Raw genomic sequence first — 14,136 nt, 5'->3', positions numbered from 1 at the left:
GATGGGGGTTCTAGTCCAGAAGTAGGCCCAAAGTCTAAGACCGAGACGTCTTCCCATGGAAGCTGCCTGGGTGACAATTCAGTCAGGCTTGGGTAGAAGCCAATCTGGGTTTCGCCCTAATTTCAGCACCGAAACAGCACTTCTGGAAATTTCGGAATCCATTAAGGAAGTCTTGGATAAAGGCGGCAAGGCTATGCTGATATTGTTAGATCATTCAGCAGCCTTTGATACCGTCCCTCACAGCCGACTCCTGAAGAGACTCCAGGAGGCTGGTTTTAGAGGGACGGTTCTCAAATGGTTTGCCTCTTTTCTGTCAGGGCGCCAACAAACTGTTTGGGCTCTCCCTTTTTCCACCTTAATCCCCCCCTCTGGAGGTGGGTGTACCTCAGGGCTTGGTGCTTAGTCCAACTTTATTCAATCTGTACATGTCCCCATTGGCTAGTCTAGTTGAGTCGCATGGAGTTAAAATAGTGTCGTATGCTGACGACACCCAACTCCTTTTTACATGCGACAAGGATTCAGAGTTCAAGGGGGAAGCAATTAAGGCCTGCTTGTCGGCAGTGTTCTCCTGGCTCCAGCTAAATGAACTTAAATGTAATACCGATAAGTCGGCAATCATCTTTTTTGGTTGCCCATCTAACAACTTATGGCAGAACTGGTGGCCTCAGGACATGCACCCTCCCGCTAACCCGGTGTCGTCCGTAAAAAATCTTGGTGTAAAACTGGACAATTCTCTGAGTATGAAGCCACAGGTTCAGGCTGTGGCTGGTCAGGGCTTTGGCTTTCTGAAAATGCTCAAACAATTTCTTTCATGACTTTCGATCCCTTACAGGAAAACTGTGGTCCAGGCCTTGATTGGTTCTAGGTTGGATTATGTAAACATTCTTTATCTGGGTCTTCCAAAGTATCTGCTTACCCGTCTTCAAGTAGTGCAAAATGCTGCGGCCAGGGCCATTCTTTCTCTTGGCCCCAGGACCCGGATGTCTGCTCATTTGAATTCTCCGTAAGCGGATACAGTTTAAGGCCCTGGTGCTGGCTTTTAAGGCCTTACATGGGTATGGTGCCCCTTATTTGAGGGAGAGAGTTCAATTTTATCATCCACAACGCTCTCTTCGTTCCGCCTCATTGGCGCTAGTCTGTACTCCGGTGGTGAAATACACTCAAACTGGAGGCCGCTCCTTCCGGCTGAGAGTGGCTAAACTATGGAATGATCTGCCACCTGATGTGAGACTTCTTCAGGATCTGCTTCCCTTCAGAAAAGCCCTAAAAACATGGCTGTTTCAGCAATAACTTAACACTTTGCGCTCTGCACACTTTCCCTGCCTGTCTAGTTCAGTCACACTCACCCAGCGCCGGGACACTCAGTAGAGTAGCTGTGCGCTTTCCTCTGTGTTATCTTTCAGGGTGTTCCCAGTTTTCTAGGACCTCCCTCCAGTGTCCCGCCATGGGGTGTTGCCTTAGCCCTTGCGCATCTTCCCTGGCCAAGACCTGCTCCTCGGCCCATGCTCAATGTGTCACATCTCTTTTCCAGTCAGCTATGGCAGGTCCTATTATTGATTTCCATGTTAATGCTATTCTTCTTTTAGACAAAATGAAGACCATATCTATAAATTGGGTGCCTATCGTACACTTGGGTGGCCTTGGAAAGAGTCCCAGTATACAAATCTTCATTGTGGGTTTGAGCATGTGCCATACTGTTATCCTCGTCCACTCCACTACCTCACACCAAAATCCATTCACTATCCTACAGCTCCAAATCATATGAGTAAAATCAGCGTTGCTTTGGTTGCACCTCTGGCAGTTGCGTATCTCCCCACCAGATGTGACCCAAATCCTGTGCGGTGTCATGTACATCCTTCGTGTATAGTTAAACTGTATTTATTTGAACCTAGTGTTTCAGGAGTCCTTTTTGTGGTATGCAAATATCTTTTTCCATTCCCCATCTGCTATTTCCCTATTCAGGGCAGTCACCCACCTATCTCATAATTTTTTAAGGGAGGCATTTGATAGCTGTTGCAGTGCAGTATAAAATCATTTCACTTGGTGATGTGCCCCACCCAGTGTAAGTGTGGATTGTTGCCGTCCATGTGTCTCAGGTTCCTCCCATCGGCAGCTCCACAGTGTACGAAATGTGTGTGTCAGGGCTTCATATAGAAAGAACTACCCTGGTTGCAGACCAGTGCTCTCCACCAAGTCCCCCAGCGGAGCCAGCACTGACTGGTGATAACAGTCCCCTACAGTCTAAAGCCCCTCCACACTCCAATGACACAACTGTTCAGAAGTGAATATCCTCGTAGAGGTACCGTGCAGTAGGCCTATCAGGGGCAGGGATGGCGCATATAGGGGGGCCTTCGTCTGTATGGCTACACTGCTTCTCCAGCACTGCAACACCGTTGTTTGAAACAGGCACTGGTGGGGGATCACCACAGCCAGGTCCAACATTTTGGCTAATAGTAAGGGTGTGCATTCCCCCATGTCCGTCAGGTTGGTGCCTTTGGGGCCCATGCCTTCTATCCACTGTGATAGCCACTGTATCTGGGCGGCCAGGAAGTAGTGTTCGAAATTCGGCAACCCGTCTGCCTTCTTCAACTGAGCGCTGCAGCGTTGTCAGGGACACCCTCCGGCGGCTCTTGTCCCATATGAGATCTCTAAGTCGAGTATCTTACTGCCTGAACCATCTAGGGGCACTACCAGTGGCAGATTGACAAAGCAGTACAGTAGGCATGATAGCATAACCATCTTTGACAGTGAGATTCTTGCCATGATCGGGAGGCGTAAGGAGCACCAAATAGGGACGCAGGTTCTGAGGGATCTCAGGGCACGTCCAAAAATGTCCTTCTCTCATGTCCTCCAGAAAGATATGGATCCCCAGATTTTTAAAGGTGTGTGGGGCCCAGTTGAGGTCTGGAGGTAGGTCTGCTGGACGGGGACTGTCTGGCATCAGTGGGAACAGGTATGTCTTATTTTATGAACCCGTAGTCCGGAGACCCGCTCAAACTTATCAAGTATATCCAGGGCTGAAGCGGCACCACACACTACATCATTGAGATATATCAGGAGATCATCTGCATATAGGGAGATAACATGTGTGTGGTCACCAATTATCAACCCCAGTCCATCCCCTCCTTGGCAGAATAATTCTGCCAGTGGTTCTATTTCCAAAGCAAATAGGAGGGGCGACAGCGGGCAACCTTGCCATGTACCATGGAAGATACGATATTGCGTGGAGACCACCCTTCCCGTCCTGACCCTGGCAGTAGGCTGCTCGCAGAGCAACTGACCTATTTTACCCAATCCTCACCGAGACCCATGAGTTGGATAGTGTCAAATAAGAAGTCGCATCTAATCGTATCAAATGCTTTTTCTAGGTCTATTGCCAAAAGGGCTGTGTTAGGGAGAAGCCGGATCATAGGGTGGTATAATATATAGTAAAGTCTACGTAAGTTGTCAGATGTGTTTCTCATTGGAATGAAGCCGTTCTGGTTTATGTGGACTAGCTTGGACATATGCAGGAGCAGGCACTGGGCCAGTAGCTTATTGAGGATTCTGAAATCCATGTTGCGCATGGAGAGAGGGCAGTAATTAAAAATCTGTGGACCTTCAAGCTTGGTTTTAGGAAGTGGGACTACCAGTGCATCTCTGACAGACTCAGGGAGACGTCCTAGCCACAGTGATTCTGCATATACAATCGCCAGTTGGGGGGCTAATTTTGAAGCATATGCAGAGTAAAATTCCGCTGGCAGCCCATCCGGGCCAGAGGTTTTGCCCGTGGCCATATTTTTAATAGCCACACATGTTTCGGGAGGTTCGATGGGGCCACCCAATCCTGCCACATCCTGTTGGTCCATGCGCTTAAGCGGCGCCAGGGACAGAAAGGTTCTCCGTTCGTCCTGTGGCACGTGGTGGGATCCATTATACAGTGTTGTATAGCATTCGTGGAATAGGGTATTCATGGTCTCTGGGTCATTAACAGATTGGTTCATTTCGGTTCGGATGTGGGTGATCGGGGAGCCTCTGATTTCTGGTTTGATCAACCATGCTAAGACCTGTCCCGGCTTGCCCTCTTCTTCCTGCACCTTAGAAAGGTAGCCCTTATAGACATAGCACCTCAGTTTCTCGGGAGCTAGTTGGTATAACTGTTGTGTATCTCTCAAGCATTGATGTTGTCACGTCCTGCCCTTGTGCATTATCCAAACCGTGTAGCTGGTCCTCTAGTTGCCTGACTTCCTGGTGCAGCTTACGCTGTGCTCCCACAGATTTCCCCAGGCAGAACCCTCCATCACCACCTTAAAGGCTTCCCATTCTGTCAGCACCATGGTCGCTGTGTGTGCGTTAATGTCAAAGTACGCGTCTATGGTTGATCCCAAGGTCTCCCTAAAGCTGGTGTCTTCCAACATGTTTGTGTCAAGGCACCGCAGCGGGACTAGAGGACGTCTTCCCACTGATTGTATAGTCCGCACTAGGGGGCTATGGTCCGATAAAGTGCGCCCAAGATACTTTGTATGTATAATCGCTTGCCCCAACTCGGGTGTACAGAGGAACTTATCTATCCATGTGTGTAACTGATTTATAGGGGAGAAATATGAATAGTCCTTGTCGTCCTGGTGTTGCATCCTCCATATATCTATCAATCCCCTGTGTTGAATCCAAGCCCTAAACCCCACCGCTGTGTGGTGGGCTGTGTGGTGGGCTTGTGCCCCTGGCAGGGAAGGGTGTGAGCGATCCAGGGCAGTGTCAGCTACACAGTTATAGTCTCCCCCTATAGTCATGTCCTCAGCTGCCATTACACTATATTGGAAAAAGGGTGGTTGCACCGGGTAAAGTGCTGTATTACAAAAACACAATAGTGGCACAGCTCAGTACTTACAAATGTATAATATAACACACAAAGTGAATTGATTGTAATCTTTATTTTTTGAAAAAATATATTTTTATCTTTTTATAATTTTTTCTCTTATATCATCTGTGAATGATTGATTATTTGTACAAATTCAGTTCAAACATAATCTTTTTTGATACATGAATAAATTTGACATTACAATTTGTATTCCATTGATTTGATCACAATACGATGTGATAAAGACAATAAAGGAACACATTATATTTTTCACATATGTTGTAATCCAAACTACAATTCATAACAAAATCAAACTAATAAGAATAAAAAACTGGCAGTGATATAAGGAATACCACCAACGCGTTTCGGCAAATGCCTTCTTCAGGATTTTCTTTTACCAGTGAATGTTCTTTAGCTAAAGGTAGATATTTCTCCGATGTTACCGTTATTCCAAGTATATGAATAAGTCCAACGTATTTATTTATTTTAGGACACTTTGCATGCCTTTTGTTGGATTATCTTATCTAATTGTGGACATCACCAGCATGTAGTATCTGTGTGGGTATCTTTCCTCACTTGCACAGGACCATGTTACTTATATTTCAATTGGTTATTTCAAAGGCCCCCAGATATATCGATCCATGTGGTAGAAAAAACAGCCCGCTTATTCTTTGTCCGTAACTCTGTTTGCCTGTGTCAAGGCCAAGTGAGTGTGGCGTTTGTATCCGTTTCCTCCGGCCTGCTGGTTCTTCCAACCAAGCTGCCATTACAGCCAGGTGGGGAGAGAGGCTGTTTCGGTAGGTCATCTGATCCTGGTTAGGGGCGTATATACTGCCCATCAGGATCTCACGTCCGAATAGTCTCCCTTTCAGAAGTTCATATCTTCCTTACTTATCCCTCAATATGTGTATTGGCTGGTACCCAAATTAATACACCCCTAGCATAAGCAGAGTAGGACGTCACATAAGTTTGCCCTCTCCAGTGTGTACGTAGATTTTCTATCTCGCTACCAATGAGATGTGTCTCCTGCAGAAGGGTGATCTGCACTCCCCTTCTACGCAAATAACAGTGTATGTTGTACCTTTTGGTTGCAGCCCCCATCCCTCTAATATTCCAGGGCATGAACTTCAGTTTGAGGTGCAAGTGTCATTTGTGAAGATACCAGCTCTGTCCAATCCCTCCAACCCCTCCCCGAGCCCCACCAATTCTGTAGGCTTTTACATCTCCACACCTGCAAAGGGGTAAACCCCAACATCAAAGAAAAACATAACCCCAGTAGTGCCTTTCCCCAGAGCAGCCTGGCAGCGGCCAGCCGCCCAAAGTGTAATCAACACATCGTGCTCCACATAAAGGCATAGCCAGTTACTGGTGTGGGCCTCTGTGTGGGGGTGGTTGCTTGTTGGTACATCCTAGCGGCTGTGTCAGCTCACGCCGGCCCAAGGTGAAATAAGCTCAGCTCATGTTAATCATGGTAGCTGAAAAGCGTTCAAATACTCAGGCGTGTAGTACCCCGTACACCGGGGCAACAGAATCAAAGGTCATCTGCTGCTCTGGGGGTTATAATTGCCAACTGGATGCTGTCTGCGGGGGAGGAGTCTGTATCCGATCCTCCGGTCACCCTCCCGGAGGGTAACCATCCTCTGATGCTGACCTCCCGGGCTGCATGATGTCAGCTACTGCTTGTAGGGCAGCTTCCCTCTCTCTGTCCATTTGGGGTGGATTCGGGCAAGTAATAGTTTTCCTTTTTAGTCCCTTTCGGGCCCTCCTTTTGGTAAGGGGGTTCTGGCTCCCCTTCGGGCGGCTCGAGCTTGGGGGGGGGGGCATCTTAACTTATAGACTTAACGCCCCTTCCATGCTCTCTCATGGTCTTCACAATAGTGGGTCTTCCCGTCTAGTACTACACAAAGTTTAGCCGAGAACATGAGGGAATATTGCAAGCCTACCTCACGCAGGGCTTTCTTCAACTCCAGGAAGGAGGACCTTCATCGCTGCACCTCCGGGGTGTAATCCGTGAAGATATTGATCACGAAGGGTCTGTCTGAATGTGCCTTCTGTAGGAGGGTATCCCTGTCTTGAAAGTGCAAGAGCCATTCTACCACAGGTCGTGGGAGGGCATCCCAGTGCAGGCGGCCAAGTAGAAACTCTGTGGGTTCTCTCCAAGGTGTAGAAGGCAGAAAGATCCTCCAGGGTCACCTCTGTGTGGAGCCATGTTTCCGGGAATGCCAGTATGTTGATTCCCTCCACTTCCTCCAGCAGCCCAACTATACAGACGTTATTTCTGCGGTTGCGCTCTTCCGCGTCTTCCGCCCTACGTTCCAGTGTATGCTCTTGATCTTGCCATCTTGTCCACTGTTTTATTCAATGTTTGTTGCTCTGGTTGTAGTTCTTCATTGGAGGTTTCCATTGCACCCACACTCTCCCCCAGTTTCCGGTGTTCCGCCCACAGCAGTCCCAGGCCAACAGAGATTGTGCTAATGTCTTGGTGGAGGGTGGACTTTGTATCTGCTATGGCCTCCAAGATTTTGACCAGCTGTTGCTGGATCGGGTCTAATTCTACCTGGGCTCCCTATTGCTGGGCAGCTGCATCTTCTTCATGGTCTGCCGCCAGGCCTGTCATTCTTGCCTGGAGTTTACCCATTGTTGCTCCCACCGACCACCCAGGTAGCTAGGAGCTTACCTGTGGCTGGTGGGGTTTGAGGCAGCAGACAGGTGTGATGATTGCGCTGTCTCCCCAGGCCCTTCTCACCTCCCAGTTCTCGTTTAGGCCTTTCTGGGACCAATTTCCTCTGCCCCGATGCCCAGGGGTTGCTCCGCCTTAGGTGGGTCCCCCCCTATCCTCACCACTCCCTGGTTGGAAGAAAGTCCCTATAGCGCCCCTCCTCTGCTCGGTGATTCCGTCCCCATGGCAAGTCACACAAGGCGCAACAGAGAACAGGTGGGCCAGCTCGGGATTATGGGCTCATGCTTTCGCTATCCTCGATCCCAGGCCCTTCTGCAGCATTCCGCGCTCTGCCTGAGTTTGGAGGGTGCCACAGGGGGTTCCCACAATGTGGAGGGGTGCTCAAGAGTCAAAACTGATGGTGAGCGGCGGTGACACAGGGACCACTGTTGGTCCTGCCCCTGCAGCCCGGTTATGGGCTCGGCGGATACTGCACCTCATTAAGCAAGGTAGGCGTCCTAGCTCCAGACGCGGCTCTCACCTCCTGGGCCCGAGGCCTGTCTTGTTCCGGTGCGGTTGCTTCTTGGTCGGCACGGGTCTATTGTCCGCTGCCCTCCGGATCCCGCTGGTGGTCCAGACTGCTGCCGCACGGCCAGATGAAACCCTCCTCTGGCAGAGTTCCGGAGGCAGCAGCCACCACGTACTGTTTTCCCCGATCTGTCCGCCTGGGCCCGAGGTCTTCAGGCCGGCAGGTACAAGTGTGCTCTATGGGTTCCAACTACAGTCAGGCCCACTTGCCCCTAGACCCAGTGAGGGGGCTTCAGCCGGAGCCCGGGCCCCAACCTCTGCATTTCGGCGCCACCATCTTGGCTCCAGGCCAGCTGCGTAGTGTGCGCTCCCAGGCCGCCATCCATTGTGCGCCGCCAGGTTCTCGGCTCGTGTCTTCGGGAACACCAGGCTTCCTCTAGGTTCAAGGCCACACCCCCAAAGTCATTTCTCACAGGCTGGGTTGCGTGGGATCAGGATTGATTGTGGGCCAGCGCGGAGCATTAGCCTCGCACGTCCACCATTGCCAGCTTGCAAGCCACGCCCCCCTGTCCGTCTGCACACTTAACTGGGGATCTTTTGAACTACAGGTTTACAAGGGTATTACTCTACAACACCTTGAATGATAATAGGATGGTGTAATACAAATAGGGAGTTTTAGACTAACTGGTTAAGGATGTGTAATGAACAATGTTTGGGGGTCTACATTTAATTCACTCTAATATTATTTGTAATCGCAGAGTTGTTACAATGGTAATTCTTACTCATATGATTAACATATGATTAACACATAATAAATACTAATTATTATAAAATGGCAAGGTTTGTGTATATGTGCTATTTTGGGATTCAGAGGATGGTCCCTTATCTTTACCCTATAAGAGCAAGGCAACTCTGATATGTCGGTCGGATGCTAAACACCCTTTTACTTCTGTAAGTACAGCACAGGGAAGAGGGTTGTAACTACCAGTATCAAATAGATGTAAATAAGAATATCGATCACAAAAATATTGTGCTACAAAAATATCGTAGCAAGATTAGCAACAACGAAAATGTTGTAACAAGTATTTATAGACAAGTTCAGATTTACTATTCTTAAGTTCACGTGTCTCAGATTACCTCTGTGATATTGGTCTTTCAATATTTTTGCTGCAAAATCCTTGTAGCACTATATTAAGAACCCTATATTATAGTTGTATACCCTCGTTGAGACAGATGGTTCCACTTGGGGTGTAGGGAAACCAGCTTGGTGTGACCCCCAAAAGTAGGTATTTCATGACAGCCTTGTGTTTTATAACAGTCAGGACTATGAGTCATAGCCCCCTTTTGTTTCTGGATGAGAGTGAACGCCCTGATATTTGCAGCTTCGTTGTAAGATACTTTGGAGTGTTTGGGAGGGTCCCTTATATGTTATAAATGCATGTTTGTGGAGCATCTTGCTTCTAGAGGGAACCATTTTAGTCAATCATATTGGTGCTACCACAAATCTCACCAAACTTCAACTTGAGCCATCTTGGCTTTGTAAATGTTAAACTCTGCCTCGGTCCTATGGGAAATGCAACCTTCATTTGGGATATGTCGCCTCTAAATGTTAGTACTCTCAAACAACATAGATAGAAGTCTCGAAGAGGAGCATATTTTCAAGAATGGACTAAAGCCTAGTATAAAATGGATGGCAATTCCTGGAGAATCACACGTCTGCAACAAACTAGAGAGTTTATTTCTTAACAGTTGGTAGAACATCTCTACACGGGAACACCCTGATATGCTCCAGACTCAAGTTATTTCAGAAGTGCTTGTTCGCTGATTCTTACCCCTGTACCTTAAATACCACAGTAATGTAATGTTAACATTATCATGTATATCATGAGGCACCAGAAAATAATATAATATTTTTTTGTAGGACTACAAGTTGTGCCAGTCTGGGGTAATAGTGCAAAACTGTGGGGTCAATATTTAATCATTATACCACTAGGTCATCCCAAGTCAAGAAAAAACATAACACATGCTCACACCTGCTTTGAAACGTCCTTGTATATTCAGGTTCATTTTCATACATTTGTATCTGTTTTTGTAACAGGCAGCTTCAGAAAAGTAAGCTGAAAGAAATGAACAATAATGTGATACGTGACAGCCTTCAAAGGGATCTTGGTAAAGTTACCCTGACTCTTCAGGAAATGAGGCAAAAGAAAGAGCAGCAGAAATTGGAGATTGGCAGACTCACCAATATGGTCAACCAGACGGAAGACATCATGATGAATCTCCGCAAGAAATATGAAAATGCTGTGCAGGAACGAAATGAGAGGTATTGTATTACCGAAAATGACAGATTATCCAATGTCTTTTTGTACAAGTGACTGTGACTATATATATATATATATATATATATATATATATATATATATATATATATTCACTGAAAAAACCATAGGTTTCACACGTTATAGTTAGCGGAAATTTTACTGATAAAAAACCAATGAAATTCCCCCGTTATAGTTAGTGCAGGCAACTATAACTCACGCGACCGCAATCCTCTGCTGATGCTAATACTGTATTTAGACACTTATTTGCCCATGTCTTCTTCCATACATTTTTAGCTATACATATATTACAAATATTTTTTTTTCATAAAGACACATATGTCATCAGCAGAAGATTGCAGTCGCGTGAGTTATAGTTGCCTGCACTAACTATAACGGGGGAATTTCATTGGTTTTTTCTCAGTAAAATTTCCGCTAACTATAACATGTGTGAAACCTATGGTTTTTTCAGTGAATTTGCAAGGTTTTTTAAATGCTAATTCCTAACTATAACGTGTGTGAAACCTATGGTTTTTTCAGTGAATTTGTACGGTTTTTTAAATGCTAAGTTACTTTACGCCATTCGTGGCGTGCGCGCCCACTTAACGCAGTTCGTTCCGTGCGCGCACGGTGCGCTTCGCGCACAGTGAGCACGCGGTGCGCTTCGCGCACCGCGCGCCCACTTTACGCAGTTAGTGCCGTGCACGCACGGTGGGCACGCGGTGCGCTACGCGCACCGCGTGCCCACGTTACGCTAGATGGGCCATGTACGCACGATGCGCTTCGCGCACCGTGCGCACATGGAGGACATATGAGGCACTTCGTTTTGAAAGGTAATATTTTAATTTTTCGTATATTTTATAAGCCATGCACAAATGGTGCCCTTCGGGCACCATTTGCACACGGGGTGGAGAGTGTGTGGATAATTTTTTTTTTAAAAATATTTTAGTTTATCTCATGTGTAATAAGCCATGCACCAATTGCACACGTGGAGGAGAAAGTGTGGAAAATTATTTTTTTTTTTACATTTTTTACCGTACGCGTACGGTAAGCGTAATCGGCGAAATTACCAAAAAAATAAAAATTCCGTTTTTGGCCTTGGGGGATCTTTGGGGACTCCCTCAACATGGCTATGTGTGTGGGAGCTGTCTAAACAGCCCCTTTACATGTTTTTGGGCTTTATATTTTAAAAATCACTCTCAGTGCGAGAGAGAAAATGGCGGCCGCCTCTTCCTGGTTTCGGCCGATTCGAATGTTTACTAAGATCTAAGAGCCAATCAGAATCGCGCTCGCGCACGCCACCGTACGCGTACGGTAAGCGTACCGTAAGCGCACCGTAAGCTGGCTCAGATATATATATTGATTTAAAGGCTATTTTCTCAGAATCTACTGAACAGATTTACACCAAACCTACAAAAGGCACTTCCTTGACCTGAGGACTACCTCTCTGCCAAATTTCTAGTAATTCTGTTCAGCCGTTCGGGCTGTAGCCCTGTCTAAAGGTCCTATGGAAAAATGCATGGGAAAAACGCGTTTTGGGACCCCCCTTTTATCTCAGCCCCCGCTTGACAGATCCCCCCGAGACTTTCAGGGTAGGAGCGGAGCGTAGCGCCCCACCTATTTTGAAAAATTCACGAGGATTCGTCGACCGGCGCCAAAGTTATTCAAAATAGAATGTTGCGGATTTCCTATGGAAACGTGGTCCTAACTATAACTACCTACTATTACCTACTGGCGGTCGCCAGTAGGTAGTTATAGTTAGGACCATGTTTCCATAGGAAAACCTCAACATTCTATTTTGAATAACTTTGGCGCCGGTCGACGAATCCTCGCGAATTTCTCAAAATAGGTGGGGCGCTACGCTCCGCTCCTACCCTGAAAGTCTCGGGGGGATCTGTCAAGCGGGGGCTGAGATAAAAGGGGGGTCCCAAAACGCGTTTTTCCCATGCATTTTTCCATAGGACCTTTAGAACGAGCTACAGCCCGAACGGCTGAACAGAATTACTCAAAATTTGGCAGAGAGGTAGTCCCTAGGTCAAGGAAGTGCCTTTTGTAGGTTTGGTGTAAATCTGTTCAGTAGATTCTGAGAAAATAGCCTTTGAATCAATATATATATCTGTAAGCGTGCAGAGTGCGCGCTGGGTGCGCGCACCTTGCCGTGCGCGAGCGCAATTCTGATTGGTTGTTAGATCTTAGTAAACATTCGAATCGGTGGAAGTCAGGAAGCGGCGGCCACCATTTTGGCTATCGCATAAAGAGGGGGTGATAAACAAAGGGGGAGCACTTGAAAAGGGGGCAGAGTGGGTAGAAATAGACCCAGTAGGCATTGTAAGGGGGTCAAAGTAAGACCTTGTAGGGCAAAAAAAAAGAATAATATTTTGTAAAAAAATATCGCCGAGTGCGCGCACCCTGCGCGCACCCGGAAAAAAAAAATATATATATATATATATATATATATATATATATATATGTATATATATATATATATATATATATTCACTGAAAAAACCATAGGTTTCACACATGTTATAGTTAGCTGGACATTTTACTGATAAAAAACCAATGAAATTCCCCCGTTATAGTTACTGTAGGCAACTATAACTCACGCGACCGTAATCCTCTGCTGATGCTAATACTGTATTTAGACATTTATTTGCCCATGTCTTCTTCCATTAAATTTTAGCTATACATATATTACAAATATTTTTTTTTCATAAAGACACATATGTCATCAGCAGAGGATTACGGTCGCGTGAGTTATAGTTGCCTACAGTAACTATAACGGGGGAATTTCATTGGTTTTTTATCAGTAAAATGTCCAGCTAACTATAACATGTGTGAAACCTATGGTTTTTTCAGTGAATTTGCAAGGTTTTTTAAATGCTAATTCCTAACTATAACGTGTGTGAAACAAAACCTATGGTTTTTTCAGTGAATTTGTACGGTTTTTTAAATGCTAAGTTACTTTACGCCATTTGTGGCGTGCGTGCCCACTTAACGCAGTTCGTTCCACGTTACGCTACATGGGCCATGAACGCACGATGCGCTTTGCGCACCGTGCGCACATGGAGGAATTATGATGAGCATCGCTGTGATAGGTAAAATATGTGTTAGTTTTACCTCTGATATGCCATGCACAAAAGGTGCCCTTCAGGCACATTTTGCACACGGGGTGGGGAGAATGTGGATATTTTTTTTTTTTTTTTTTATTGAATTTATTACCGTACGGTAAGCGTAATCGGCGAAATTTTCAAAAAAATTAAAATTGCCTTTTTTGCCTTGGGGGATCGTTGGGGACTCCCTGGACATGGCTAGGTGCTTGGGAGCTGTCTAAACAGCCCCTTTACATGTTTTGGGGCTTTGTTTTTTCAACCCCCTGTCAGAGTACGAGAGAGAACATGGCGGCCGCTGCTTCCTGGTTTCGACCGATCCGAATGTTTACTAAGATCTAAGGGCCAATCAGAATCGCGCTCGTCACCGTACGCGTACGGTAAGCGCACCGTAAGCGCACCGTAAGCTGGCTCAGATATATATATTGATTTAAAGGCTATTTTCTCAGAATCTACTGAACAGATTTACACCAAACCTACAAAAGGCACTTCCTTGACCTGAGGACTACCTCTCTGCCAAATTTCAAGTAACACTGTTCAGCCGTTCGGGCTGTAGCTGTGTCTAAAGGTCCTATGGAAAAATGCATGGGAAAAACGCGTTTTGGGACCCCCCTTTTATCTCAGCCCCCGCTTGACGAATCCCCCCGAGACTTTCAGGGTAGGAGCGGAGCTTAGCGCCCCACC

General features: G+C 46.5%; 1 protein-coding gene across 1 annotated transcript in view; it reads left to right on the top strand.

Annotated features, from left to right (window-relative positions):
* Window positions 1-14,136, top strand: part of CCDC146 (coiled-coil domain containing 146) — a 1,030,007-nt gene that overhangs the window by 659,216 nt on the left and 356,655 nt on the right. Inside the window, exon 14 of the mRNA XM_085654014.1 lies at window positions 10,123-10,347. Within this exon, the coding sequence (XP_085510140.1) occupies window positions 10,123-10,347 (225 nt within the window). The remainder of the gene's footprint in view (window positions 1-10,122; window positions 10,348-14,136) is intronic.

This window comes from Triturus cristatus, chromosome 4_1 (genome assembly GCF_964204655.1).
Source record: "Triturus cristatus chromosome 4_1, aTriCri1.1, whole genome shotgun sequence".
Taxonomy (NCBI): Eukaryota; Metazoa; Chordata; class Amphibia; order Caudata; family Salamandridae; genus Triturus; species Triturus cristatus.
This window is presented reverse-complemented; position numbering and strand designations above follow the sequence as displayed.